Source organism: Coniosporium apollinis (genome assembly GCF_000281105.1).
Source record: "Coniosporium apollinis CBS 100218 chromosome Unknown supercont1.5, whole genome shotgun sequence".
In the NCBI taxonomy this organism is placed as follows: domain Eukaryota; kingdom Fungi; phylum Ascomycota; class Dothideomycetes; genus Coniosporium; species Coniosporium apollinis.
Genome location: NW_006913267.1, coordinates 409809 through 436069, shown reverse-complemented (window position 1 = coordinate 436069; position 26261 = coordinate 409809). Strand labels below are relative to the sequence as shown.

At 54.2% G+C, this 26261-nt stretch overlaps 9 protein-coding genes across 9 annotated transcripts; 3 read left to right on the top strand and 6 right to left on the bottom strand.

The window, feature by feature from the left end:
• Positions 1-1353: 1353 nt before the first annotated feature.
• Positions 1354-3102, bottom strand: W97_01499 (uncharacterized protein; the record flags this gene model as incomplete). The annotated part of the gene is made up of 6 exons (XM_007779405.1): positions 1354-1821; positions 1869-1883; positions 1946-2316; positions 2373-2849; positions 2921-2953; positions 3003-3102. The coding sequence occupies 6 exons, from the start codon at positions 3100-3102 to the stop codon at positions 1354-1356; spliced, it is 1464 nt and encodes a 487-aa protein (XP_007777595.1).
• Positions 3103-3938: 836 nt separating this feature from the next.
• Positions 3939-5393, bottom strand: W97_01498 (uncharacterized protein; the record flags this gene model as incomplete). Its single annotated transcript, XM_007779404.1, has 2 exons — positions 3939-5292; positions 5341-5393. 2 exons carry the CDS (start codon positions 5391-5393, stop codon positions 3939-3941), a joined length of 1407 nt encoding a protein of 468 aa, XP_007777594.1.
• A 1093-nt stretch (positions 5394-6486) lies between these two features.
• Positions 6487-10582, bottom strand: W97_01497 (pre-mRNA-splicing factor rse1; the record flags this gene model as incomplete). The annotated part of the gene is made up of 4 exons (XM_007779403.1): positions 6487-6513; positions 6569-7931; positions 8117-10190; positions 10339-10582. The coding sequence occupies 4 exons, from the start codon at positions 10580-10582 to the stop codon at positions 6487-6489; spliced, it is 3708 nt and encodes a 1235-aa protein (XP_007777593.1).
• A 333-nt stretch (positions 10583-10915) lies between these two features.
• W97_01496 (uncharacterized protein) lies at positions 10916-12514 on the top strand (the record flags this gene model as incomplete). Its single annotated transcript, XM_007779402.1, has 2 exons — positions 10916-11762; positions 11826-12514. 2 exons carry the CDS (start codon positions 10916-10918, stop codon positions 12512-12514), a joined length of 1536 nt encoding a protein of 511 aa, XP_007777592.1.
• Positions 12515-13451: 937 nt separating this feature from the next.
• On the bottom strand, positions 13452-13921 carry W97_01495 (uncharacterized protein; the record flags this gene model as incomplete). Its single annotated transcript, XM_007779401.1, has 2 exons — positions 13452-13694; positions 13748-13921. The coding sequence occupies 2 exons, from the start codon at positions 13919-13921 to the stop codon at positions 13452-13454; spliced, it is 417 nt and encodes a 138-aa protein (XP_007777591.1).
• Positions 13922-14394: 473 nt separating this feature from the next.
• W97_01494 (uncharacterized protein) lies at positions 14395-16798 on the bottom strand (the record flags this gene model as incomplete). Its single annotated transcript, XM_007779400.1, has 4 exons — positions 14395-16270; positions 16326-16613; positions 16666-16701; positions 16752-16798. 4 exons carry the CDS (start codon positions 16796-16798, stop codon positions 14395-14397), a joined length of 2247 nt encoding a protein of 748 aa, XP_007777590.1.
• Positions 16799-17358: 560 nt separating this feature from the next.
• Positions 17359-18194, bottom strand: W97_01493 (uncharacterized protein; the record flags this gene model as incomplete). The annotated part of the gene is made up of 2 exons (XM_007779399.1): positions 17359-17972; positions 18167-18194. The coding sequence occupies 2 exons, from the start codon at positions 18192-18194 to the stop codon at positions 17359-17361; spliced, it is 642 nt and encodes a 213-aa protein (XP_007777589.1).
• Positions 18195-20942: 2748 nt separating this feature from the next.
• On the top strand, positions 20943-21722 carry W97_01492 (uncharacterized protein; the record flags this gene model as incomplete). The annotated part of the gene is made up of 3 exons (XM_007779398.1): positions 20943-21119; positions 21171-21281; positions 21336-21722. The coding sequence occupies 3 exons, from the start codon at positions 20943-20945 to the stop codon at positions 21720-21722; spliced, it is 675 nt and encodes a 224-aa protein (XP_007777588.1).
• A 1448-nt stretch (positions 21723-23170) lies between these two features.
• Positions 23171-25933, top strand: W97_01491 (uncharacterized protein; the record flags this gene model as incomplete). Its single annotated transcript, XM_007779397.1, has 1 exon — positions 23171-25933. One exon carries the CDS (start codon positions 23171-23173, stop codon positions 25931-25933), a length of 2763 nt encoding a protein of 920 aa, XP_007777587.1.
• Positions 25934-26261: the final 328 nt, after the last annotated feature.

Genomic DNA, 26261 nt, shown 5'->3' with positions numbered 1-26261 from the left:
TCGCAATGATCCCAAAACCATATCGGATATGTTACTTACCATGTTAATCCAGTGAGTCTCAAGATACTACAACCAGAATGAACCTATAAGAAAAACTCAGGCATCCCTGCGCATTGTATAATTTAGTGACATCGGAGCGCTTCCCATGCCTGTGTCGCCCTCTTTGTCTCAGACGCAAGACCCAGCACGTGAATCCGATTGTCTTTGCCCGCTTCCCCACCGAGCAAAGCACTCACTCAAGACACCATCAGCCGACAAACAAAGGACCACATGGCGCCTCTCCACCAGCAAAACCGTCTAGTGATGGCTTGGTTGGCTGCACATGACAAGAACGAGGACAACCCTTCAACAACCATCCACAGTATTTTCATCGGAGGAACAACAGCTGGCGCAGGATAGCTGGCGCAGGACAGCTGGCATCCATTGTACACGTCAGAATACTCTGATACTTCGAAACACTCACGAAGAACATCACAACACCATCGCTGCGAATCCTGCAACGACGCCCGGACAAGGACCACATCAACAGCCGACGCCATGACCACACAGCCATCCCAACCCCCACCGCCATCTGCGCAAAAGCCGTGTAACAGACCGCACTGCCTATCATGCTCCGATCACCTGTACGACCCGCAACGGCTGGACTGGCCCAAGGGTATATCCTTCGTTTACCGGAGTGATGAGTTTCCTTTGCCGGATTGCGGCGTGCGAAGTGGCGGGTTTGGGTTTCAGTCCCGGAGCGTGGCGAGCAGCACGATAGCTCGAGGACGAAGCAGTGGCGAGAGTCTAAGAAGAACGGCGAAGAAGAGCGTGAGGGAGAAGACAGGAGCGAAGAATGGAGCGGCAGTGGCAGCGGAGAGAGTCAGTAAGAAGACCGAGCGCGCTAGCAATGTCCGTACTTCGAGAGTGAGGAGAAATCCAGCAAAGCAAGATAGAAGGGACAAGAAACGACAAGTCCGATTACGGCTAGTGTCCAAAGATTCCGAGCGCCAGGGAGACACGGCGACCATTTCGGCGGCTGCAATATACGAAGAAGTTACGGCGGAAGCGGAGAAAACTCGGTGGAGGATCTCAGAGTCACTGCGGGAGGATTATCTCAGGATATCCGAAGTACGGAGGAGGACTCTGGATGAGAAGAGAAAGTTTTATCTTGTGTTCTCTAGAAGGAAAGCAGCAGCAAAGTAGCGCCGGGGTATTGAAGGATATCGAGATCCCAATACTGTGCATACCAAGTGTTTCCGCGCCGTGCACTGCGCGCTATGCCACTCCCATAGCCCGTCTGGGGTAACTCCAAACCTCTCAACGACTCCGTCTGTGTTCTTCTCCTACGCTGCGTAGTAATGATAGACCTGCTCAAACCTCCAGGACGTCATCCCCAAAGATAGCCATGCGCTCTACGATTTCCACCTCCTCACCCAAATCAGTCAGCTTGTTGAGACTGATAGGTACCGCAACCTCAGAGGAAACGCCATCAACAGTCAATCTGCCGCGGGTGAAACAAGCGACTGTTCGGTTTGGCGCTGTAACCGCACTCCCCGTTCGACCTGCCTGTGTGAAACAAGCCCCAGAAGATAACGGCGTAGCAAGTCCCACTGGTGAAGGTAGCCGGAAGGCAATCGTACGCAGATTTGACCGTCGCGGAAGGCGGGATTGACGGCAGAGCTCGGTACTGAGCTGGAAGATTGAGGTCGCCATCATCCCGCATATGTACGCTTGCATGTCTACAGTTGGAGCTGCTGCGAGGCCGGAGGCGTCATGGATATCTGAAGGGCTTGTTGGTATCACGAGTGTTGCGGGATTGATCTTCGCCAGGATTGGGCCCTGAAAGCTCGTCAACATGACAGCACGATACGCGGATCTCAACTAACAGGGCTCTCCGATAACTAAAAAACATGCGGAAATGAAGCCTGCAAGGCTCAAGGTCCGCCAGGTGGAGATAACTCACGAGATAGATTCCATCTTCACGTGTGAACTTTGCGTTCAGAAAAGGCTGCAGAGAAAGGCCGAGCTGTGTGATGTTCGCGAAGCGAGGAAGATATTTGCGTAGAACATCAATGTTGTAGTGTGCTGACGAGGGCTGACTCTCTCCGGCTTGGGAGTTTGAGCAATCTAGGTGGAGGGTCTTGAGGGTTATGCCGTGGCGGGCAATGTGAGCTAATGTCGGCAGCTCGTTCTGTCTCGGAATCTGTAGCCAGAGATGCTCAAGAGAAATTGGGGTGTTTCGGAGGAAATGGTCCACTGCTGGGACAGTATCGTTGGCTTCGATAGCATCAGCATCAACGACTATCACGAGGCTCTCCAAATGCGCAGGTTCGTCTAGGCGAGTGATCAGCAGAGTTCAGGTTACGTTTAAGCATATAGCCTTGACGTACTGATAAGCGTAGGATGATTGATTAGGCTACGCAAGAAACGACCCGTTCCAAGGCAGCGAACCAGTTCCAACTTCCGCAGGGCCTTGTGATCCAGCAAGGGGATCCAGCTCTTGTCACAAAGCGACAAATCGACATTCCACAGAGTCAACTGTGTGAGGTTGAGTGTTGCGTTCTTGATGGGCATAAGATGAGCGAATAGCAGTGTAGTGATTTGATCTACGCCCGGTCCTGAAGTGTTATTCCGCGGAGGGCTTGGTTCAGGAGCGAGCGTGCGGAAGTCGAGATGCAAAGCTGAGATGCGACGGTTCTTGAAAAGGATATAGATGTGCTGAAGGCCTTCATAGCTGTTCGGCGTAATTCGGACGTGGTTGACGTGCTCTACGGCTTTGATGGCGTTGCTTGCGGCTTTTGGGCCATGTGACCAGGTTCCATGATAGAACTCGACGTTCCTGAGATTATTCTGAGCGGACCAGAGCACTATGGAACTGCCGTGCGGGAAGTTGAGCTCGGATGGCCAGCTGGTAGAGCGCAAGAATTAGCCATCGTACGTAACGTTTTGATGTAAGCAAGGAGTGACTTGCCTGAACCATGTCAGCTGGTGGTCAGGCAGAGCCCTGATAAACATTTGACCGACATTGTGGACACCTGGCGAGAGCTTCGCTGACGATTTGCGGACGTAGAATTCCAGACTCTTGATGTACTTCAGTCCTCGATTGCGCTCATCAAGCATGGCGTAGAGGTATATCTGAGAGTGAGGGTAGTCGTCCAGCGGTATACGCAACCTCTCGTATAGCGGAGGGACCAGGAGAGTGTAGAGCCTGCGGTTGACCTGAGATAGCGCGCTTTGGTGACATTTCAGACGTAGCTGCGCCTGCGGTTAGCAGTGCGCGGTTCCAATTTAGAGCTTGCGGCGTGCTGGGAAACTGACGAGGTCGAAAATCCTCAGTGTTATCGGTCCGTAGAGGCTCCCGAACGATGCTCGCTGGCGATGTACCGCGATGGCTGAGGCATGTGGTTGAGATGAGTGGCGCGACAATGAGCTAGACAAGGTTGACTCTTTGCGCGATGGCTCTGGAGTAAGCACCAAGACTTCCGTCGTGTGGTTCGCCGTGTGCGGATGTGGAGTAGTCTGTGGTGCAGCCGGCAAGATATCGTGGGATGGTTCTGGTGTGAGCACGAGCCAGTTAGAAACAGAGGCCATCGTGTTCATGTGTCGAGAGTAAGAATTGATAGGGGAGTGCAATTGTTCGTGAGGATGGAAAGCGATGTCAAGCTAGGTGGTCAGATCAAGATTGTCTTTAGGAGGGAATGGAGCGAGATGCTGGAATGGCGCGAAGAGACAATGGATTGTGCCGAGCACAAAGAGCGCGCGATGTGTGAATGAGAGCACCAGAAGCGCGTGACCCGTGGCGAATGAATCACAGTGTGAAAGCGACCGGGGATCGATAAGGCGACTCGATGAAGGGACTTGAAATCACGAGTTGAAATGGCCTCTACAATGGTGGCCGGGTATCATGGGAGCTCTATCTCAACCGAAACCAACAAAGGAGCAACATTACCCATGATCTACGTGAAGCACTTGTCCCACTTCCCCCCGTTCCTTGCAAACTCCAAGCTGCTTACAAACGCATCAAGCGTGCATCTGCCCAGCCTGTCCGCACCGCACTGCTTAAGCGGCTGCACTCGGTCATTAACTATAACCCGAACCAGCTCCTTCTTCTCGCCTTCACACTCCATCTTCTCCACATACATCCTCGCCGCAAAGGGCACCGTCCACGCGGCGCTGTACCCACCGTTCGTCTTTGCTGAATCTAAATGATCAAATGCGAGCGGCTTGGTGTCGTTGTAGAGACCCATGGCACTGAAGATGGTTGTCATACCATTATCGTGACCAAAGTCCGCAAAAAGTACATGGCCTTTCCCAACCGGGAAGGTCTTCGTGTCATCATCTAAGGTGTGATTGACGGATGTAACATCCTCGACTGGCGACGCAGTCATCCTGGCGATCAGTTCGTTGACCCAGCCAACGCCCTGGGTCGGTCCCAGAGTGGCTCCGTGACTGAAGGCGTAGTACGTATTGACCGATTTGAAGTAGGAGTACTGCTGCCATTCCTGCTCACTGAAAAGATAGCAGAAAGGGGAGATCGCACCCGTCGGCGAAGCGACAGTCTCGAATGGACAAAGGTCCATCAACAGTACTATGTCACTTAGTCTCAGGTTAACACTGTCAAGGCCTGGGAGGTCACGATGCAATCGCGTCCAGATAGGCGGTATGAACACAGAAGCCCAGGTCTCTCGAGCTTCATCGCTTATGCTCCTGTTTCGACGCTCGTATGCATCGCAGAGATTGTGGCTTAGGGTAACGTTGGGCCCCTGATTCTTGTCGAGAACGACAGGACTGTACGGATAGTCTCCCTTTCGACTGGCGTCTTTATCATGGCGCATCATCTCGTGGTATCCTTGTGTGAAGTTTTCGGCAGACACTATGACCCGGTGTGAGACTGTGGTGCGTATGAACAGTGGATTCTGCCCGGCAAGGGCCCCATAGCGATTGTAGAATTTCGCTCCGGAGTTGAACATCTGCTGTTGCCCAAAGACGGAGAGCTGCTCGGCGCCCAGACTGTACTCGTAGTTCTTTAGGAAGGAGTACTTCCCCTTGAAGCTTGTGACGCTTCTCTGAATATTGTCCACCAAGACTTTGTAGAGGGCCGTCTTGTAGGTTGTAGGGTCGCGCGCTCCATGACGGGAGAGGACTTGGGCGAATGTAACGCGGCAGCCGTGCGGTATCTCGTCGGAGATGTCCGAGGGGACGCTGAAGTACGACGAGTACTGGCCCCAATGGTGCGTAACGTTCGGCCTGCATTGGTAGCCGTTTTCTAAACTGTCGCAGGTGTTGCGCCCTGGAGCCGCATGGCTCGAGCTAGAACGTTAATTGGAGAAGTTCGTGCGGAAAAGGCTCTGAGCTTACCGCGACAATACCGTTAACAGCAGAATGAAGACCGAAGAGGCAACCACGACCATGATTGTCGATCGTCTGACTCTTCTCCCTACAGATACTGGGAGCTCGTTTTGGGGCGGCCATGAGGACTCCCTGGGAAATGTCTTATATGTAGGAGGCTGAGTATGCCCACGACTCTGGGGGCTAGGAAAGTGAGAGCCCAACGCCATGGCTCTGGATGCGGTACCAGTGGTTGCCGGTTGCAAAGGGCCGTTGCTAGAGGGCTACCGACTACGGCTCTCTCAACCGAAGGGGAGATTGCCCAACATGGTCAGCACAGCAAAAGAGGCAGAGCTAGCGACAGTAGGATACCCCATGCTGTAGGCTATCATGTGGTGTGGGAGAGCGAAGAACCATGTTTCGCTGTGGACCCTGGTGACGCCAAGCCAGCACGTGGCAGGCAGAGCCGCTCGGGTTGCTTCCGAGGAACGTTTGGCGAAAGCTTGATTCTACGACAGAGCAACCTAACTACTCATTCGAGTCATACTCTTCCACATGGTTTAGATATACATAAGATCTTATACAAGATAGTTGGTACTCCTGTCCTTATTCACAATGTAAGAACCGGCAGCTAGTAGGAAGAAGCCCTGGATACCACCAGTGGGCCCAGAGTCAGTTGCTGCCATCACCCACCAAAATACGTCGAGAGTGTAGAGAGAGGATATCTAGTCCAAGGACTTCGAACCGGTTCTCTGTCACGAATCCCCAGCTCTCTCCGTCGAGAGGGACCGGATAAGTCAGCCTTAGAAGGATGCAGGCAATGCTCCATGATTCAATTCGAACACGTGATCGCAAGCACAAGCATCCTTCGATTCAAAAGCTGAGAGAGGACAGATTCAATGGACTGGAAGCTAAAATCATAGTTGGAACTTGCATATTCTGAAACCCCTTTATTCCTGCCTTGAAGCCTTGGCGGCGCAAGGCGTCGCGCTTCTACCGCAACGGTGTCGTTACCGGATCAAGCATGAACCACAATAACGCAGCGACCTCTTCAACAGTGCTCCGGACAGCACGAATGCGAAGCCATCGTTGCCGCAACACCAAACCGTGACTGTCCGTCGCTGTCTTTCTTTCCACACTCTCAGAGGCGGACGTATAGGTCCTAGCTTCACCGCATCAGTACGCCACACGCGTGCGCATATCCTATTGAATTGTCAGCACACGTCCCAGAACCAACCTCTCAATCACGCAGACTCACCGCAATCTTCCTCTCCACCTCCCTAACACTCCGATCCAACTCCCCCGCAATCCTCTCCTTCGCATCCCGTCCCAACCTCGCATACCTCTCGCAAAGATCGCCATCAATAACCCCCTTAACAGGAACATAATAGCTCCTATAGATCAAATGATCCCTGCCCGCCAGCGGCGCATCCTCCGCCCTCAGATGCCCCTCCAGACTCTGGAAGAAATCCACATCCTCGCGACTCACAAACGGCACCAGAATCCCCAGCGTGCCCATAAGCCCGCCCCACAGCAGCACCTCGCGGCCACCAGGCACCAGCGCCGTCTTATGCAGCGCGGTCGGTATGTCCTGCGTGAAGAAATGCACCATGAGCTCGAGCCTGTTGCTCGTGCCCTGCAGATACCCCCTCTCATGCACGAGATGGGCGCCGCCGCCCTCCTCGTCCGCCGCCTCCGAGGCCTTGGCGGGGCACCGCAGCGCCCACAGATTGCCGAACTTGTCGCCGCCGGCCGTGGTCTCGTAGTCGAGCATCGTGGTCGCGGTCGTGTAGCGCGCGATGGTGTCGTCGGCGAAGGGGATGAGCGTGTTTTCGGCGAATTTGTAGACCACATAGGTTACGGACTCGCGCACATCTGCGACGATGATGCGGGACCCTTGGGTTTGTAGGTCGACAATTAGATTTGGCACGACGGAGAGGCATTGCGACTTGCGGAGCAGCTGTTTCATGCCGAGGTCGTAGATCTTAAGATCTGCGCCTACGCCTGCAAGGAGGCGGCCCTGGAAGGGGAGGAGGGCGAGCGGGGGCGCATCGGTCTTGGTCTTGTGGATGAACTCAATAGAGCGCCCGTTGTTGTGGAAGCGGTAGACGTGGATGAAGCCGCAGGTGAAGCTGCGTGGGGATGTGACCATGTCCTTTCCTGTGCCGACGACGAGGAAGGTCTCGTTGTCTTGGGAGGCGAAGCTTGCAATGCACATGCTTACTGCTGCCTCATTCACGGCTGCTTGGCTCACAACTGCTTGGTTCACAGATGCTCCGTTTACGGCTGCTTGCTTCGCAGCTTCTTCGATCTCTTCCAGCTCTAGGGTCTCGAGCACGGATTTGGTGGTTACGGGGTCAACAACTTGGATGCAGGATGCCCAATGGCCTTTGCCGCGCGGGTAGCCGAAGTCTTCTGGCGGCAGTACGGCAGCGTCGCCGTTCACGAGGGCGGGGTCTGCGAGGAGGCGCCGGCGTGTTGAGGGGGCGAGGACATTCGCGTCAGATGAGATAACGTAGAAGAGCGGATGATCAGGGTGTCGAACGAAGTGTCGGGGGGTGTAGCAGAGGGGAATGGTCTCCTGGAGGAGGTTGTTGGATAGCTTCTCTACGTTAAAGATCCTACCAGCCACGCTTATTAGTAGTTGTCGAAGCGATAGCTGGAAACGAGAAGGTGATGTGGGTTGAGCTGTTTCAGTAGGAACAATTGGAGCTATTTTTATCCTCACAGATGATAGGATTCTTGATTACAGGTGTTCATCATTTGAGCTTCGAAGGGAACGGAGAGAAGTGAACTGTAGACGTACCGTAAATTCTGAGCCTGGATTCCAACCATGCCTTCAGTGCACTGTTCACTGCTGAAGCTCCATCCCCACTCAAGTGGCACGTAGTCGAGTGGCGTTAGCATGAAGGACTTTGTTTGCGGCTCCGAGTAGCCAAGCCATGACCGAGAACTCAGCGCAAGCACAGCAGGTTGACCTTGAACAGACACACGGAAGAGCTTGACAGGACGCGGTCCGAGAAAGCGTGTGCGGGTGTCCGAGAGCTCGCCAGTCACCTCGTCCAATACCGTGCGTAGGTAGACGCCAGAATAGAGACCAATGTGGAGATATAGAGTAGAGCCACCGGACGAGGAGTCGGCCATAGGCATGATGTTCAGTGAAGAAGGAGCGGCAGTCAGGGCTTGCACAGACTTATTCTCCAGAGTAGAGTCAGGGTCAAGGCTGAGGATGCGCACAGTGGAGTCGTCACATCCTACTGCAAGGAACGCACTTCGCACGCGGCCTGCAGGCACCTCACCCAGACTCAAGCAGGTCACTGTACCACTCATCTCGCGCTTCTCGTCATACTCAGCAAGTGAGCCGTCAACATCCATCTCGAAGTAGACGATCTCGCCTGAGCTGAGTGCGACTGCGACCTGGCGCTCGTTGGTCGTAGCGGCAACTATTGATCGATGCTGCGGAGCAGGCCACTCGTTGATTCGGCCTCCTGGTCGGATGTGCCTAATGCCCTTCGGATGAACTTGGACCAGCGCGTCCTCGCCAAGAAGCTGTACTGCTAACGTTGGGGCAGAGGATAAGAATCCAGTGTCGGTCACTTCTTCCACGGTCTCGCCGATGCTCAATACAAGCGTACCGTTGGCGAATGAAAGGACGATGTACGCATCGTACTGGTCTTCCCTGTTTCGCTTCGTCGTCCACACGGCGGATGGCATGCTGGGCAGTTCCGATTCAACGATCTCGGACACAGATAGGCCATGTTTCAGTGTCTTGAAGTTGCTTCGTGCACCAGACCCACAGATGGAGTAGATTTGAGGGGCATCCTCGTCGGTCAGGTTGGCGACTTTACAGCTCATCATCGGGTTCATCGAGTCTATGCTCTGTACCAGGGCGACATTTTCGGCAGATCGCGGATGGAAGTAAGCCGGCTCGTAAGGTTCTGTCGGATCCGCCGGGAAGTTGTCGCTGTCAAAGACCTCCTCGTTGTCGTCGTCGCCGAGTTTCTCAAACTGGTAGAAGTGGTGAGAGCCGGCCTCAGCTGCAACGAAAAGGAAGCCGCTCTTCAAGATGCAAAGGCTCGACGCAAGAGGGACTGTATCGAAGTACTTGATCTTCAGTCTCGCAACTTCGCCGGTCGGCTGACCGTTATCGTCCTCAACCATGTCGATCGTGACTTTGAAAAGGTCGCCATCTTCAGACTGCAGCAAGAAGAAGAAAGTCCCTCTCATCTTGTGCATGACGCCAGCCGTGATGTAACGCTTGCGCTCTGGATCTTCGGTGGCACCTTTCCGTCGAGGTATGGGCACTCGGAAAGCCTCTTGATTTGCGTGTCGGTATGTAATGCTCTCTTCACCACAAACGAGAACGCCGCTAGGTCCATCCGTGCCTCCCGGCACTTGGAAGAGCATATTCGCTGTGCGGTCCACAGTGTCCGTCCACTTTCGAACAACATGATTCAGACCAAGGTCGAGCTCGTAGAAGACTAGTTGCTTATCCGCATTCTCATATGCTCGGCCTGTGGGATCTTGGTCTGAGTCACCGTAGTCCAGTTCGAGTGCAGCGAAGATTGGATTCTCATAGCCAACATCCAAGGCGATCATCGCAAAGACCAGCGTCTGGTTCTTGTGCGCCTCCAAAGGCGAAGAGATGGTGAGTTCTGCCTGCGCATTCCGGTTGAGAACGTAGACGAGCTTGTTCTTCTCCACCGAAGCGATCATGCATGCTCGGCCTTTGGGATCGGCGGCAAGATGCTGGCCGGGTATAACTCGTCGTACGCCAGATTTGCCGAATGTCTCGAGATGAACGCGGTTAAATCGGTTTTGCGCCGGGACGTACTCGATTATGGTGATTCGTCCGGAGTCGGAGCCGATGATGATATAATCTGTAGACCCTCAGCGCATGTTACCAAAAGTAACTGTGTGCTCGAGCGCCGCATACAGGTCACGGGGCGCGGTAGGCGGGTGGTCGTGCTGCTCGGCGTGCTTCGAGAATCACTATATGCTCAAACGAGGGGTATATAGATTACATACCTTTATTGCTGCCGGCGAGCCTGAACGCAGCTAGTGACCGGATGATTCCAAACACATCATGGGAGAGCAAGGTCGTCAGATTGCCATGAGTTGCGTCGGGTCGCTGGAGGGTCAGCCGCGAGCCAGACGCTGTGACTATCTGCTGCTCTTTGGTGCCAGCGAACTGGCCTAAGATAGCCTGGGTGACAGCTGTGGGAGGCTGGATGGTGAGAGAGTACATGAACATAGAGGACGTGGTCGCCATGATGGGTGGGCTGCTCGTTGCTGTCGGCCACAGGGCCTCGAGCGCGTCGTCGGCAGAGTTGTATAAAGTGTCACGAGAGCTCGTTCGAGCTGATGAGTGATTCTGTCGTGAAGAGAGTATATTGAGTGAGCAGATGAGCAGGCAAGCGGTGGAGGTGGATTAGACGGAGAGGTAGTGGTGTGTTTGATAGAGGTGGTGTTGGCGGGAAGAGAGCTGTGGTGAAGCTCAAATTTTGGCGCTCGCCTCTGATTGGCTGAACGTCAGCAGTGCAGCAATGTCATCAGATGCTGGCGGCGTCCACCAGAGCTTCAAATATCGACAACAACCTGGATAATGCGCTCTCGATACACCTGCCAGCAGTGTCTGGCTACTCTCGGAGCGACTCTGAGGCCCAGGCCGCAGTTGGTCCAGCAGTGGCCCGCCGCTGGTCGAAGATGGCTCAGCAGTAAACCCCCGACGCCGGTAGCGGCAGCGACTCAGGCCGTGAACAGCAGAAGGAGGCTGTCGTCGCTCGAGGCACAGCGTCAGACAGCGCCGGAAGAACCCCTACAATATCCCTCGCCAGCCGGACTCGAGTACACGCCCGCGCCGCAGACTAACAACCGCGTCCTCCTCCAGCCCGACAACCTCTTCCACCCTTTCTCCAAGTCTCCCTCGCCCGACATCCGCCGAAGAGCAGCCTTCATCAAGCAGCACGCACTATGTCCACACCCCTCCCACCAGCAGACCCGCCAGCCCACCCAGCCCGATGACCGAGAAGCCCTGAAACCCGCGACAGGCGGCCTTCCACCCACCCACGTCCGCTTCGAATGCCTGGACTGCGGCATACCCACATACTGCAGCGAAGAGCACTGGGCAGACGACTACGAATCGCATCTTGAGATATGCGAAACTCTCCGCCAGATCAATGAAGACGACCACGATCTGCGCTCCGGCCGCTTCTTTCCCGAGTTCGAGTACCCCGGCCCGCAGATGGAGGAGGCGCTTGTGAACATGACAAACTGGGATACGTTCTTGTACAGCAGGGAGTTCAGGGCGATTGATGACGACCGAAGCCTTCGCCAGGCGACCCGGCTGCTGACATACCCCGTTACCATCGGTAGTATACTGCATGAGCTCTCGCCGTACAACATCAAGCGGGGCGGTCGACTGACAGTCGAGGGCCTCAAGAGCTTAAGCGGTAAGTTTCTAGCATAACTTTGCCTTTCGTCCGGCCACTCGCGCTAATGAGAGTGCAATCAAGCTCTCCGATACACACTCCATCCCCCCCGCACAGGCGCCGGCCCCGACATCAAAGGTCTCCGTCCAACCCCACCTCCCGTCCGGCTTTTCATCCTCGGCGCCCGCGCTGAATCCTCCCTGCCACGCGAAGTCTGGATCCAGCTCTCGCACCTCTTCCCGCGCGTCTCGCTGCACCTCATCTTCATCGGCCCTGAATCAATGGCAAACCGCGATGCCGAATTCCCTTTGCCACCCCGCACGCCCAGCAACCCCTTCGGCGCCATCGTCGAAGACCGCATCAGCAACCAACTCAAGATCAGCACCTTCGTTGAGTACTACCACACGCTGCACCAGGCGGGGGTCTTCTACCCCTACGATCCGTACTTTGACGCGTTTATGCTGTTTCACCCCGGCCTGGGGCACCCCGCCAGCGCGCACGAGTGGGCGGAGACGCTGCCGTTGTTGCTCGAGACCAAGGTACCGATCTTAGCGACGGGGTATACGGAGTGGGATATGCAGCGGGATCTGAGCTGGGTGAAGGAGAGGATGGGTGGGGAGGTGGACGTGTTGCTCGAGCCTGGGGAGAATAGGTTTAGGAGCCTCCGGTGGGATTTGAATGATTTGGATCCCCAGGATGTGAGTTGTGGGAATTGGGGGGTGTGGGGGTTTAGGGGGAAGAGGTATGAGGCAACGAGGAGGGATGAGGAATAATGGAGCTTTTGCGGGAGAGTGCAGCTACATGCGGGGGCAGAAGAGGGGTTTGAGCTGCGTGTGTATGTTGTATGTATAGACTTGACCCGGCTCAACAGTCTGCCCGTGTCACCGTAGGGTCCACAATGCATGGATTGTAACTGTATGGCATTCAACGCTTCCCTGCCTTGTCCACAGCGCTCGGAGCTCACTGACCTACCTAGTCAGACGCTTCTCTAGTGATGTGTATCGGAATCGACGTTTTGTTTCTACGATACAGCTTAAGGAAGCAGATGATGTTGAGTCATTCTTAAGATCCGAACTTGCTTCTAGAGCTCCCGCTTCAACTCTCCATTAGCCTTGATTGCCTTTTGAATGTCCTTTTCCACAGCTTAAGCTCGTTCGGAGACCCGGGCGTTCTCCCCTTTCGACGTTCTAGCCTTCTCATGTTGGTGTGGTGCGTCGTTCGCTATACGCAGCTTCTTTGAGACCTGAATGTTCTTCGCCTCCAATGGGTCCGTGTTGCCTAAGTAGCTTCAGATTCTTTGCCGGTGTTGTTTGTTGAGTTACTCAGTTTCTTTCAACCTTGCCTCTATATGTATCTACATGCAAGAGCAGCATAAGTTCTATGCGATTCAGAATGGCCGGGTAGTCATGACGTTGTCGAAGGGCGTTATCGTAGCAAGTCGCCAAAACCTCGAGTGATGCCACGTGGTGAATCCGTATATTTGCAAATTCAACGGCGCGTTGTTCACGAACACACGATTCACGAGACACAACTATTCACGAGCGTACCAAAGAATCTTTTCATTTCGGTTTCATTGAATTTTCCCACAAGCGCAAAATGCTCACGTGCTGTTAGGATGTCGAGATGCACCGCCAATCGCGCACGCCCTCCGTCACAATATATTCCGCACTAACACCAACGAAGATCTCCCCATCCTCCCACCGGGGGTGCCTACTCTTCCACCGCCCTCCCCTTCCCCTTTCCCTTGCTCTCGCATTTCTTCTCCTCGCCCTCCCTCTTCATCTCCTTCTCCTTCCCCAACCCCAACAACCTCGCAACCCTCTTCCCCACCGACCTCGCAAGATACACCCCCTCCGCCTCGCCACACCCCGGGATCTTCCCCTGCGGGGCCCAGTCCTTCTTCCCCTTTCCCCATCCGAGCTCGTCGCACCCGTGCTCTCGCTCTCTCTCGGGCTGACCTCCAGCGAGCTCCCCGCCCCTGCCCCTGAAGAGCCTCTCGGACTCACAGAGGCGGAGGAGACGGAGGCATAGGTATCCGAAGCGCGCTTGATGGCCCCCGTGCCGATTGCTTTGGGGACCGGCTCGATGGCGTCGACGATCACGCCACGGCCGGCGAGGGTGGTTGTCATGCCGCGCGCGCGGATGGTAGGTGGGAGGGCCGTGGGGACGGTGGGTGCCATTTTTGTTGGGTTTGGTAAGGAGAGAGGGATATGGTATTGATGATGACTTTCTGCGGTGATGATGGCGGATTGGAGGTTGGGTTGGATGGTTGGTGGAGAAGGAAGAACTGAGAGGAAGAGGAAGAAAGGAAATTCTATGTAGGCCACGATGGGTTGGGGGTAAAAGGAACCATGGATTTGGTGTCGCTATAGAACGGTAGCGGAGGAAGAGAAACATGGGTCAATCTGGCCACGTTGAGTTTTGGAAATAGACTTATTGTGGAAAATGGGTAATGGACACGGCCATTGGAGGCCTTGTTACTGTTATGGCTGAGTTTCCACACGTCGACTGTAGCGGTCACTTGTGAACGGGGCGGACACTTCGCCTCCACGCAGTCACTAGTGAGGAAGCTTCGCTGTCAGTGAGCACATCTGGGTTCTAGAAAGGGTATCATCACTACATGATCTGCTCAACAAGCACACTAAGCACTCAATCACCTATTCCCCCTCCTCCCACCCTTCTTTTGCCTATCAATATGCCCTCTCAGCGCCTTCCTTGTATCCACCAAACTCCTCTTGCCCTTACTCTTCGCCTTGCCCAGCGTCATCAAGAAATTCTTCTTCCTCGCCTTCTCCTTGTTCGTAGTGCTCTTGCCTTCCGCCTCCTTCTTCGACTTCCGTATCGCGGTCGTGGAGTGGTGCTTTTCGTCGCGATCACCTTTCGCCATGGCTATCTTTTCGGCTTTGGAGGTCTTCTTCGCGAGCGCTGCAGCGGACTCGATTTGCTCGGAGGTTACGGCATCGTCGGCGTGACGTGCTATTTCTGCGGCTTTGCGGCGTTTGTTGGCGGGCAGGAGATTGTTGATGCCTTGCGCCATACGAAGCTCGTTCAGCTTGGCCAGATCGGCGGGTGTCAGGATGCGGGTCGTCGCAAGGGTGGAGATCCGTTGTGCTTCGACGGCTGCCTTTTCTTGCGTGCTCTCGCGCTGCTCGCCATTACCGGCGGAAGGCGTGCCATCTACTTTCGCTTTCTTCGTCGGTCGCTCGTCGTCATCGCTGTCGCTGATCTCGATGTCTTCTCCGTCACTTTCGACGTTGATCCAGCCACCGGAATCGTCGCTGTCGCTATCCGACTCGACATCCCAATCCTTGTCATCTTCCTCGTCGACCTCCTCGTCCGTCGCTGCATCAGGCGGCAAGCCCTGCTCAACCCGTTTCTTGCGTCGTTCTTCCGCCTTCCATTTCTCAAGCAGCTCCAGCCCCTCAATCCCGCCCGCCTCTTCCTCGCCGAACCTCTGGGCCTTCTGCTCGCCACTCCTCAATCCCATAGCAGCGTCCTTGCCGCGGTCCCGCTTCTTTAGCATCTCTGCGCCGACTTCTCGGTACAGCGACAGCAGTCCTTTCGCTGCCATCATGACACCCTTGTCTTTGCTCTTGCGATACATGACCAGGTCTTGCAGAAGTGTCTCGTTCATCGCCAGAGGCTGCCGCACGCAGATCTCGCGAATGGCATTTAGGCCTGCCGCACAGACTTCTGCTGCCACGGCCTCTGTCACGAACTCATCTGAGATCTTGCGAACAAGCGGCTCAAGGTCTTCTGGCGGAACGAGGTTGTGGGTCGATTGTGCGAGGCAGGCGAGAAAGGAGGTTACGGATGGTTGGCGGCGGGTGAGATACTTGGTGAAGTAGGAATAGAGGCTTGTGATGGTGAGTTTATGGAGGCCAACAAGGCGGGAGACGAGGTTGAGGACGAGAAGCTTTTGCTCGAGGTTGAGCTTCGATTTCGAATTTTGGAGATGCTTGGAGAATAGTATTTCGGCAAAGCCTTGTGGGTCGTGTAGCAGGTGTAAAGCAGAGAAGTTGAGGGGATGCGGCACGTTCTTCTTTCGCTCCTTTCTCTTGACGGTCGCTGCTGCCTTCTTCAGGTCCTTCTCCTTCTTGCGGGTCTTCTTATTGATGCCCGCTTGGTGCCGTAGCGATCTCATATCGATGGTGTCCTCCTCGTCACTGCTCTCCTCGGCGGCTTCTTCGCGCTCCTTGTCACCACCAAGGAAGAACCGCACGCCACTCGTTATGACCTTCTCATTGTCTCCCAAGCTAGCCTCCTTCATGATCTCAACCGCTCGGGAGTCGGTCCATATCTGCCTCTTCCACAACTCTCGAGTAATCTTGACCGCCCATATGCCCTTTGAAGAACTCCGGTCGGAGGTGAGAAGATTATAAAGCTCTTTTTGGACATCACGGTTGAGGCGATGATTTGTGGTCTTCGCATTGGAGGAGCGGAGGTCGGAAAGGATCTTGGTGAAGAGGAGCGCGCGAAGGGACTTGCTGGGTGTAGATACTAGGATGGGGAAGAGAGTACCAAGTAGACTAAAGGCGGAGTCAGCAAGCCAACACACACTACCCTAGTCTCCCAACTACGTACAGTGAAGAATCTATGATGTCCTTATTCCGCAGAAGTACCAAGCTGCCCACGATCTTCTCGCGCAACTCCGGCTCAAGTTCTGCATGGTGCTGCGATATGATCTTGATAAGGTCGTTCGGAAATTCGGCAGTAACCTTAGGATAGCAGTCCGCTACATGCGATATGAAGTCTATCTGGTCCCGAAACGACACCAGACCACTCTCATCTGACTGTGCGGGGTTCTGCAGAAACAGTTCGCGGAAGCTCTCATAGACTCTGTACTGGTTTCCGAAGTCGTCCGCATACGAGCTGTGGAGTCATTAGCTCGGCCCCCAATGTATGTTTCCATGCGTAGACGTACGGCGGGTCTCTTCGGATTTTGTACTGCAGATTGGGTCTGCAGGCGCATTAGCTACTGAACGGGATAGCAAGGGTCTACGAACTCACAAATCTGCATCCACCTTTTCCAGGGCTCCAACTTTGCGCTTGACCATCGTGATGGTAGTAGAGTGTTCTTCTGGTGGCGAATGATGCTTCAATGTTCGCACTTAAGTACTGCTTGCTAATGATTTTCGAGCCGCGCCAAGATTTCGCGAATTCTGCCAGCAGCGGAGGCGGTGAGAGAGAGACCACCCTGTCCCAGCCTCAACGCCGCTCCGCGATACACTACGGAGAATCTTCAGACATTGGATTCCCTGGTAAGCTGGACAGCTGAACTCGTCAGGCTTGCTTAGAGCTGGCCTGTTGGTGTGTCATTTGCGGATTTTGGTGCCCAATCTACTTGATCGGTAAAGTCATATGCGCACTTTTAAAGTGTCGTTTCATCCGTGAGTGTAGCAGAGACCAGATACAGACGAAAAGATCTCGAGCACTCCTCTCGCTGAAAACATTGTCGGTATCAATGGAGCTATCTAATGAGGATCGCTCCTCAACGGCTATCGGATTGAACTTTTGCTAGCCGTCCGCTCACAATCGCCACGTCAGCCGCAACAGTCTTGGGACATGGTTCAGAGCGTCCGAGGCAAGAAATCGAACACGTCCCAGCACTTTGCCTCTACCTCAGCTCAGGCACCGCTCCCCAGTCGGGCAAACCCACCCTCTTCTTCTTCTTCTTTATGCCACTTGACTTGGCCTCGTCGACTTGCATCTTACTTAATCCGTTCGTCGCCTTCTTGATCGTGTTCTTTCCTTCGATCATGCTTTTATCCCTGGCATAAATCTGTAGTGCCCGCAAATGCGTATCCTTCCCGTTCTGGTGATTCTCCATGATTTTAACCTGCAACAAGAAGGCTCTCAGCACCGGCATCCTTCGTCCTTCGCGTCTCTGCTGCCTCTCCTCCTCATCGACCATGATGTCGTCAGCATCTTCATCGTCGGAGTCCGACACATCGATCGCGGCGCCCACGCCTTCAAAATCCACGTCAATCCATCCTCTAGGCTCTTCGAACCTCATCTCTGCCCATTGCACCAGATCGTTCCCGCCAGATCCAGCCAGGAAAGCAATGCGCGTCGGCGTGTAACTCTCGTCTTGCTCGAAGTCCAGAAACAGCCTCAATCCGACAATCTCGACGAGTTTGAAGAAGTGAATATTTAGATAATGCGGCTGGGGACCGTCGGACTGCCAGAAGAGGGCTGTGCTGGGCGACCGGAGAGAGGCGACACCGCAACCTGGCTTGCTGGATGAGACTGTCCAGGAAGCAAGGGAGGAGATCTCTTTGGTATAGGGAGGCGGTGGAGGCGGCGCAGAGATGTCATGGATGCCGTCAACTTCTGGTTTTATGCACTATCAGTAGATGTCACAGATACAAGATAGGGATGTTAGCAAAGTTACGCCCGATAATTATGTGTCTGGCGATGTGAACAGTGGTGCGTGATTATGGCAATGAACATGGCAGATAGGGAGTCACCTGACGCCTAATGCCTGGACTCCACACACCGTAGGGGTGCAGTCGACCCTTTAGGTTTCAAAACACCCGATGAAGATTTACGGTCAGGCAGCCTGGCAGGCACAACAGTGGCTCCCGCTGCAGAAGATCCACAATGAGGGCGAGAGCGTTGCCATGACACGCATGGTCGCTGGCCGCGATAGCCCAGCCTTCGTAACTTAAGGTTGAGCTAGATTGGAATGGCTTGGGGAACCGTGGATAGATAGCGCGCTTTGAGAGATTGGCAGCCCCGCGTCTTTGCGTGAAACATTCGGTTGTCCTGATGAAAAGTTCCACGTCTTGAGACAAAAGCGAGAACAATGCTCAAACAAATGCTTGATCGAGTTATAGCAGCTCTAGGTCACCCAAGAAGGGAAACCTAGATGCGCATAGGACTCCTGCGGTGGTAAGCTCTGTGCCATAGACAGACTCATGAATCTGTGTTCCTGCCTCCGTGGATGTTCCTTTGTGCGGACGCCCAGGGATCGGAAGCATGACGCACGTTGCAAAGCGCTTGCGTATTCGGTCCCGAGTGCATCAGCCAGTCAAACGATAATGCAACAGATGCACTCGGCAACGGGCAGTCTGCATGACCTCGAAAATATTCAGGGGCTCGTAGAGCTTGGAAGTGAAATGATGATAGAGATGCTGGCAAAACGTAACGAGACATATTACTCATATGAGAAACGCAGAACTTGAAACATTCACCGACCTGATGGAAGTCCCTCTTCCTCTCCAATCTCAACGTTTTCCATAAGATGGCCGTCAGTGACCTCATCGTTGCTGACTTCCTCAGTGTCTGACTGAGGTTCGACAAAGTGCTGAGCTGGCGGTTGAGCGCGACGTCGCGTGCCCCGGGGCATCCTACGGGCGCGCCGATTCCGTTTCACGTTACAGGTACGGTACCTAGGTAGTAGGCTGGCCTAAGGGACTTGGTGATGAGGCTTTACCGACTGTCCCAATCCGATTTTGTGAAACTGGACGGGCGCAGCCACGACGCTAGCAGGTTATGGCGTGCCGCGTCGAAGCTTTCCTAGACAAGGGACGAAACACACTGTCCAGAAGTATGCCCGGTGGTTGGGGGGCGGGAACCCCGAAAGCTGACAGCGAGAGCGACTGGGATTGGCTTATTTGATGCGTAGTTGTGGAAAGTGGCTTGGAGATTCGGGCATTGTTCAGTATCGATAGTCACCTCGCTTGCGGTTGCCGGGCAGATCCCAGTTAGTGGTAGTCGGTACCAAGCCAGTCTTAATCAGGTAAGTTACCGTGCCGCGCCTGGACCGCAGTCCAAAGATTTCCTCGTCACCTCAACCCCAGCTCAAGAAATGGCTTAGGCACCCTTGCAAGCGGACCGGAACGAAGGACCATGGAAGCTTCAAACGACTGACGGGATCACTCAAGACACGCCCACTCAAGAGACTCCCCTCCCTATCTCCTGACTCACGTGCGAAGAAAAGACGGAAATCAGCAGAAGGAATCCGTTGGACATGGTTGAAGGAGCAGGTTGCTTGTTGAACAAGCTATTGAGGCGTCGTCAGGAACATGTCCCTCGCCCCGCTTAGAGCGTCAAGGCGGCAGAAAAGAAGTATCTAGTGTACTCTCGTTACCCGAAGAGATACCTGGATGGTTAGATCTACCGGGGAACTGCTGCCGGGAAACCACAACCTGGGATGTGGTGCCCTAGCGCCCAGCCTTAGCGTGGAGCGAATGACTTTCGATCTGGATCCATGACAAGGCTCCCTTGACGAACAAACCGCTGTGACTGCACCTGCACGATCGGAGCTCGTGCGAAGAAGGTTCAACGGCAGCAGGATCTGTTGTGCGAGGCCGGCCAGAGCCTCCCGATACAGGGTCAAGGACCGCATCAGCCTTTCACGTTACCATGCTGCAAGCGAAGACCGGGGATCAAGATAAGCTCATCTCAGTTACGGGAGGTGCCTGCTTGGACATGACAAAACTTCGAAGGATCGGGACGATCCACGCAGGCATTGTTCAAGATTTTCAATCAGGGTCGGCCTGCATTCCAAATAACATCCCGCAATTGGTCGAATTTACTATCTGCGGCATGGATCCTCCAACCGCCTCGCTCGTCTGGGGAAGAGCAGAACATGGGCCGAACGTGAAAGCACGGCGCCACGACGCCTCCGACGCAGGGCTGTGGCTGGCTTTGCCTGCGCTTTGAGCGTTTGATGATCATCAAACCTTCCGTGGCTCAGGTTTCCGGTTGCTGATTGCCGGGGGTTGCGTTAGATGCCGCCAATAGCTTCATGGCTCGATCGCCAGCATGGGTGGTTGCGCTGCGAAGCGCAGCTGAGCACATAAGCCCCGAAGTTAAACTTTCGTATCGGGTGAATGACTGATGGCTCTCCCACCGCTCGACAGGAGCGAACTGCGGCCCAACGTGGGTTCTAGCCCCTCAAGGACGTTCTGGAAAACCGATGGTCCCCCCGGATTCGCGCAATCAACTGCCATTCACTCTACTATTCTAAAGCGCTATCAATCCGCTACAGCTACGCGCTGTCTGCCATCTCGCGGTGTTCACTCCTTGAGACTGTTCCTCTGTCAAAGTGTCTTTCCGAGTCGTTCGTGGTACTTCACATTACGACCCTCAGGACATTCAAGTGGAGTGATCGATTCTACACACCACAACACAAGGCGCATGCCTCGATAGTTACGGCTCTATCGATCGCTCGCTGCGACATTCTTCCACAACATGGCGGGCGGCCATCATCATTCGGACGCGCAAGTACAATCGCAGAGCCACGTTCTGGCCGGAGTCGCCATCGCCTTCCTCATTCTCGCATGGATAGCTGTCAGTATGCGCCTGTGGGTCCGAGGCCGCATGATACACTCTATCGGCTGGGATGACTACACGATGATCCTTGCTACGGTGGGTTGCGCTCTTGAAGCATGCTAGGACATGACTGCTGATATTCAGAAGGTTACGTTTACAGGCTATTGTGTTGCTTTGAGTGTATTTGCCAACTTGGGCGGTGGGAGCGACGAGATCCATGAGTCTAACGATTTTAACCGCGCGCGAATAGCTTTCCGTGTAAGTAATACACACTGCAGTTGATCGTGTGCCGATTTAACTCACATCTATCAGTGGGTGCTTGTATGGGAAGCCTTCTACATCGTTACAATAGCGATAATCAAGATATCGCTGGGCATCTTCTTCATGCGCCTCGTTATCAAGAGGTGGCAGAAAATCCTCATCTGGACTGTTCTTGTTATCAGCACCGTCTGGGGCATCGTGTCCTTCTGCTTCACTATCTTCCACTGCGGCAACCCCAGATATTATCTGGAGAAGATAATCACTCAACAATGTGCTAGCCCTGAAGCACAACATGCCATGGCATACACATATGCGGCTATGACCTGCGCCACCGACTGGGCTCTCGCGGTGCTCCCGATCTTTTTAGTGTATGACGCAAAGCTAGATCTACGGTCGAAAATTTCGGCCTGGTTCCTCTTATCACTCGGATTCATGTAAGCAGAGACCCCGAAAAGAAATTGTGGCATTCTGAGATTACTGACATCGTGCGTAGTGGAAGCATCTGCTCTGTTGTTCGCTTCATGCATCTCGACGGCCTTCTCGACATTGAAGATTTCTTCTGTACGTCGTGTGTCGCCTCCTACATACCGCTCTGCTCTAACACCAACCCACAGGGAGCTCGACTAACATTGCTATCTGGTCTTGCATCGAACCTGGCGTATGCATCATCGCTGGCTCACTTGCTACTCTCCGACCCCTGTTCAAGAAATTCTTCAATCAGATGCGCACTATTAGCAACCCTGATGGCAACTCTTCCTCGAAACGCAGATCACAACTAAACAAGATCACCAAATACTCGTCGGCCTCGAGTAACAGCCAGAACCGTCACAGTCTCCGGCCCTGGGATCCTTACAGGAACACCGCAACGATCACAACATGTAGAGGCGGCCCGGATGCGGAAAACAATAAAAGTCTAGGAATCAGCCAAAACACAGGGAGCACTATCAACTTGTTCACTATGAGCGAAGAGCGTGAAGTACCATGGGCGCTAACACCAAATGATAGCGACCTTGGCATCGCTAAAATGGTGGAGCTGGAGGTGAGGGTACAGGACAGCTACGAGATGAGTGACGTGGAAATCGATCGGAGAAGCTCACACACGCTGGGAGACGAGGAAAGGGAGAACGTGCGGCTATCGATGCAGCCACCAAGAAGACCATTGAGTGATGGGGAAGTTTGAAAAACAGTCACTGTTTCATCATCTCACATCTTTTACTTCTGGCGTTTTGAGGATACGAAGTATGGCGTTGTATGGGGTCTCTGTCATGCGGATGCATGCACGAATGACGACAAAACTTTGCTTGCGGTATACGTGGGAACTGGCATCTCGGTAGTAATGTTGACGGATTCAGACTGTCCTTTGACGATACCCTTAGACGTAGTAATAAATTTTTGACAAGCACTGCCGGTATCTTAGTTGTTATCTGTGCTTTGTATATACTTCTAGCGCGAGATACACTAGAGTCATCTTTCACCTTCAACTTGATGCATGGCTCCCGTTTGCGTGAGCACCCTCGCGTCAGAACCGGAGTCGTCCCCGGAAGACGGAGGAACGCCTTTCCGAAGCTTCGACGTTCCAGGACAGCTTCGCCTTCCCCTTCGGGCGAGCCGGCTTCTGTTTTAGACCGGACTGCCGCTTAAAAGATGGACAACTTCCAGTGCTTCCAAAAGCCGACGGAAGTCGTGACCAAGTACGGCTGGCCCGACTGACATGTCCAGAGCGTCCAGCTGAACCATTGTACCATCGTGTAATCGGGATGGCGGCTGTATAAGCAGCCACCAGAGGATCGCCGAACACCGCCTCTGACTACTCCGCAATCCTATGAATACCTACTATCCGGGCCCTACATACCTTTTCCTATCTGTATCTTCGCTTCACAGGCAGTATGGCGGACGTAGTGGCAAGCAGCAACACCAATGGCATACAACATCCGGGCAGACCGACAGCCTTTTCTGAGACCCAGTATGGCTTGATGACCGACGACTCAGACATTGGAACACCCTCAGACGAGAGCTCCACCGAACAGCAGGAGGAGTTTCCTACAGACGATGCCCAATCGCTTGTGGGATTCAGTATTGGCCGTGCACAGACACGCCTTACCTCGCCAAAGACACCGGCCGCGGAGAAGGCTGCCGTACTGGATGATCTGGATGGCGGAGAACTATTTACTGACGGGTGGCCAGTACCGGTGGATGGAACACCAGAAGAGCGAGGTCAGCAGATTGTGACCGTTCCTATTGAATACCATGGGGAGCAGTTGTGCACTACGGAGACTTACACGGAGTCATTTCCCACCTATTTAGACGCGCCAGAGTCTCCCGTATACCGGATGCCGTCGCCTTGGGCACCTGGTATCAAACCGTTCCAAAAGACGGAAGGAGCAAGAGCGTCATTTCGAGAAGCACTCAACGCACACAGACGAAAAGCATCGTCTAGCTTCGCCATGCCTGAAGCGCTGAAGAAGTACATCCCATCATTACCACGAAATGCGCATATATTAGGATATCCCATTCCGGGGTTTTCGAGCGCACCTGACGACAATGACGAATCGGAGAACGCGATAGATCCCAGACCATACAGGCCTAGCACGGCAACCACATGGCTAGACAGATGGGAAGAGACTCCTTTTTGCCGCAATCGATCACACAGCAATACCAGTGCCTCCCAGAGGTATGCTACAATGCAGGAAACCCGGGGTGCCCCCCTCATCTCAACAGCGCTTCAGCGGACTATATCTGGTGCACGGGACGACTACTCACTTCCCCTGAGCTCCGGTCCAGTCAGCCGGCAGCAGTCGAAACATCCTGGGCTGCGGCGGTCAGCATCTGACCAGGCTCTTGACTTACACCGCTCGCTCTCCCGCGTATCATCACTTGGCGATGACAGCCGCTTCGAGAATGTGCAGGGTCAGGTGAATAGCCGCCTGAAAGCAATCAAAGATAGTTGGCAAGACTCAAACTTCAAATTGCCAAGTTTGCCTACGATGTCTAACCGCGGCTTTGGATCATATAGGGCCGATTTGATCAGAGCTAGAGACGGCATGTCATCTTCGAGAGATATTCTTTCCCGTACATGGCCCGTGGAATCCAGGCGAGACCCGTCTTCAACAGGTGGCAACGCGAATGGGACCTCAAAGCAGCCTACAGTAACTGCAGGTATGAGTGGCGCCAGCGCTGCAAGTCATCCTTTCTTCACCCAGGCCTTGAATGCAGTTACGGGCGATTTGGTTGTTCTAGGTGGCTATCGAGGATCTGTACTGCGATCCGCAGAGCCACCACACCGACAGCTCTGGGCACCAATCAAGATTGGAGTGAACCTTCGCAAGGTCGATCTTGAAGTTGGTTTGGATCCAAAAGACGAGGAGACGATGGAAGAACGGGTGATACCGGGCGGCATGCTCACGCACATCGGACCGGTTGACATGTCACGTCGACTCTTGAAACGCCTTAGAGCATCGGAAAATGCAAAGAACAAAACGCTTCGCGTGCATAACTACGGCTACGACTGGAGGCTGAGTCCCCATCTGCTCAGCCGTAAGCTGATACAGTTTGTTGAAAGGCTGGCCTGCAACGCACCAGGCACGCCACCAGACAAGAGAGGCGCGACAATAATCGCTCATAGTCTCGGTGGCTTAATCACTCGACACGCTGTAAACCAGCGCCCTGAGCTTTTCGCCGGTATTGTATATGCCGGCGTGCCTCGCAGTTGTGTCAACATCCTAGGCCCTCTGCGCAACGGGGATGACGTCTTATTGAGCTCGCGAGTTCTAACCGCTCAGGTGAATTTCACAATCCGTACCAGCTTCGCGCTCTTGCCGCTGGATGGAAAGTGCTTCATCGACAAGAACACCAAAGAGGAGTACCCTGTCGACTTCTTTGACCCACAGACTTGGATAGACTACTGTCTCTCGCCATGTGTCGCAAGGCCTCTACCGCCCTTGAATGCACCTCAGCCTGGCTTCGTCAGCGGTATACTCGGCAGCGTTACCAGCTCAATGGCCAGCGTCCTACCCAGCTTCCCCGTCACGCGCAAAGGCTCCATCTCGTCGCGAACATCCAATGGACAGCCTAGCTCCGTCAAAGAAAAGCTAACCTCAGCCGCCAAAACCACTGCCGCAGAAGCCGAGAGCGGCAGTGCCGGCTCCTACATGGCCCCCCAGATGGGCGGCAACGTTTCCTCCGACCCGGCAGAATACGGCGCGGATCCTAACGCCTCGGTCTCTACAGCCGTGACCATACCACGGGAAGCCGCTATCGCTTACCTCACGCGCACATTGGCAGAGGTGAAGGCTTTCAAAGAGGAAACGGCGTTCATATCCGGTCATGCGGAGAAGAACCTCTACCCGCCTGTCGCGGTCATATACGGCAAGTCGACGCCTACGGTCTACGGCGCAAAGGTCGCGGGACGCGAAGGCATCAAGAGGGCGGATGCGTACGAGGAGCTCGCCTTTGCAAGCGGTGACGGTGTCGTTCTAGCGAAATCGGCCATGGCGCCGGAAGGTTATCAAGTCATGCGCGGCGGGATTGTTGCTAGTGAGCGGGGTCACGTTACGCTGCTTGGTGACCTGGAAGCTGTCGGGAGATGCCTGAATGCTGTGATCGCTGGCAGGAAAGCTGGGATTGGGGTCAGTGCGAAAGAAGATTCGTAGTCCTAAAAGGGTAATTTTGACCTTTCCGTTGAACGCCGCAAGGATTGCCCATCCTCGGAATTGAACCCCGTCGTGGGCAAAAACGAGCTGCCCGTTCAGCGCAAAGTCCAGCTTCGTCGCAAATGAAACGAAGTGCTTCCTGGGGTTTGCGGTGGGCGGCCTGAGCTCGGTGGCTCCACACATCTCTCCTCATGATGATGGTGCATTGTTCGCTTAGCAGCATATCCCTACCAGAACCTGTCATGATTGACTGATGCCAGCAGCAGTCACGACTGAATACTGAGTATGTTCGTATGGCTCATCCTTGACATGGAGTCGTTTGTACAGT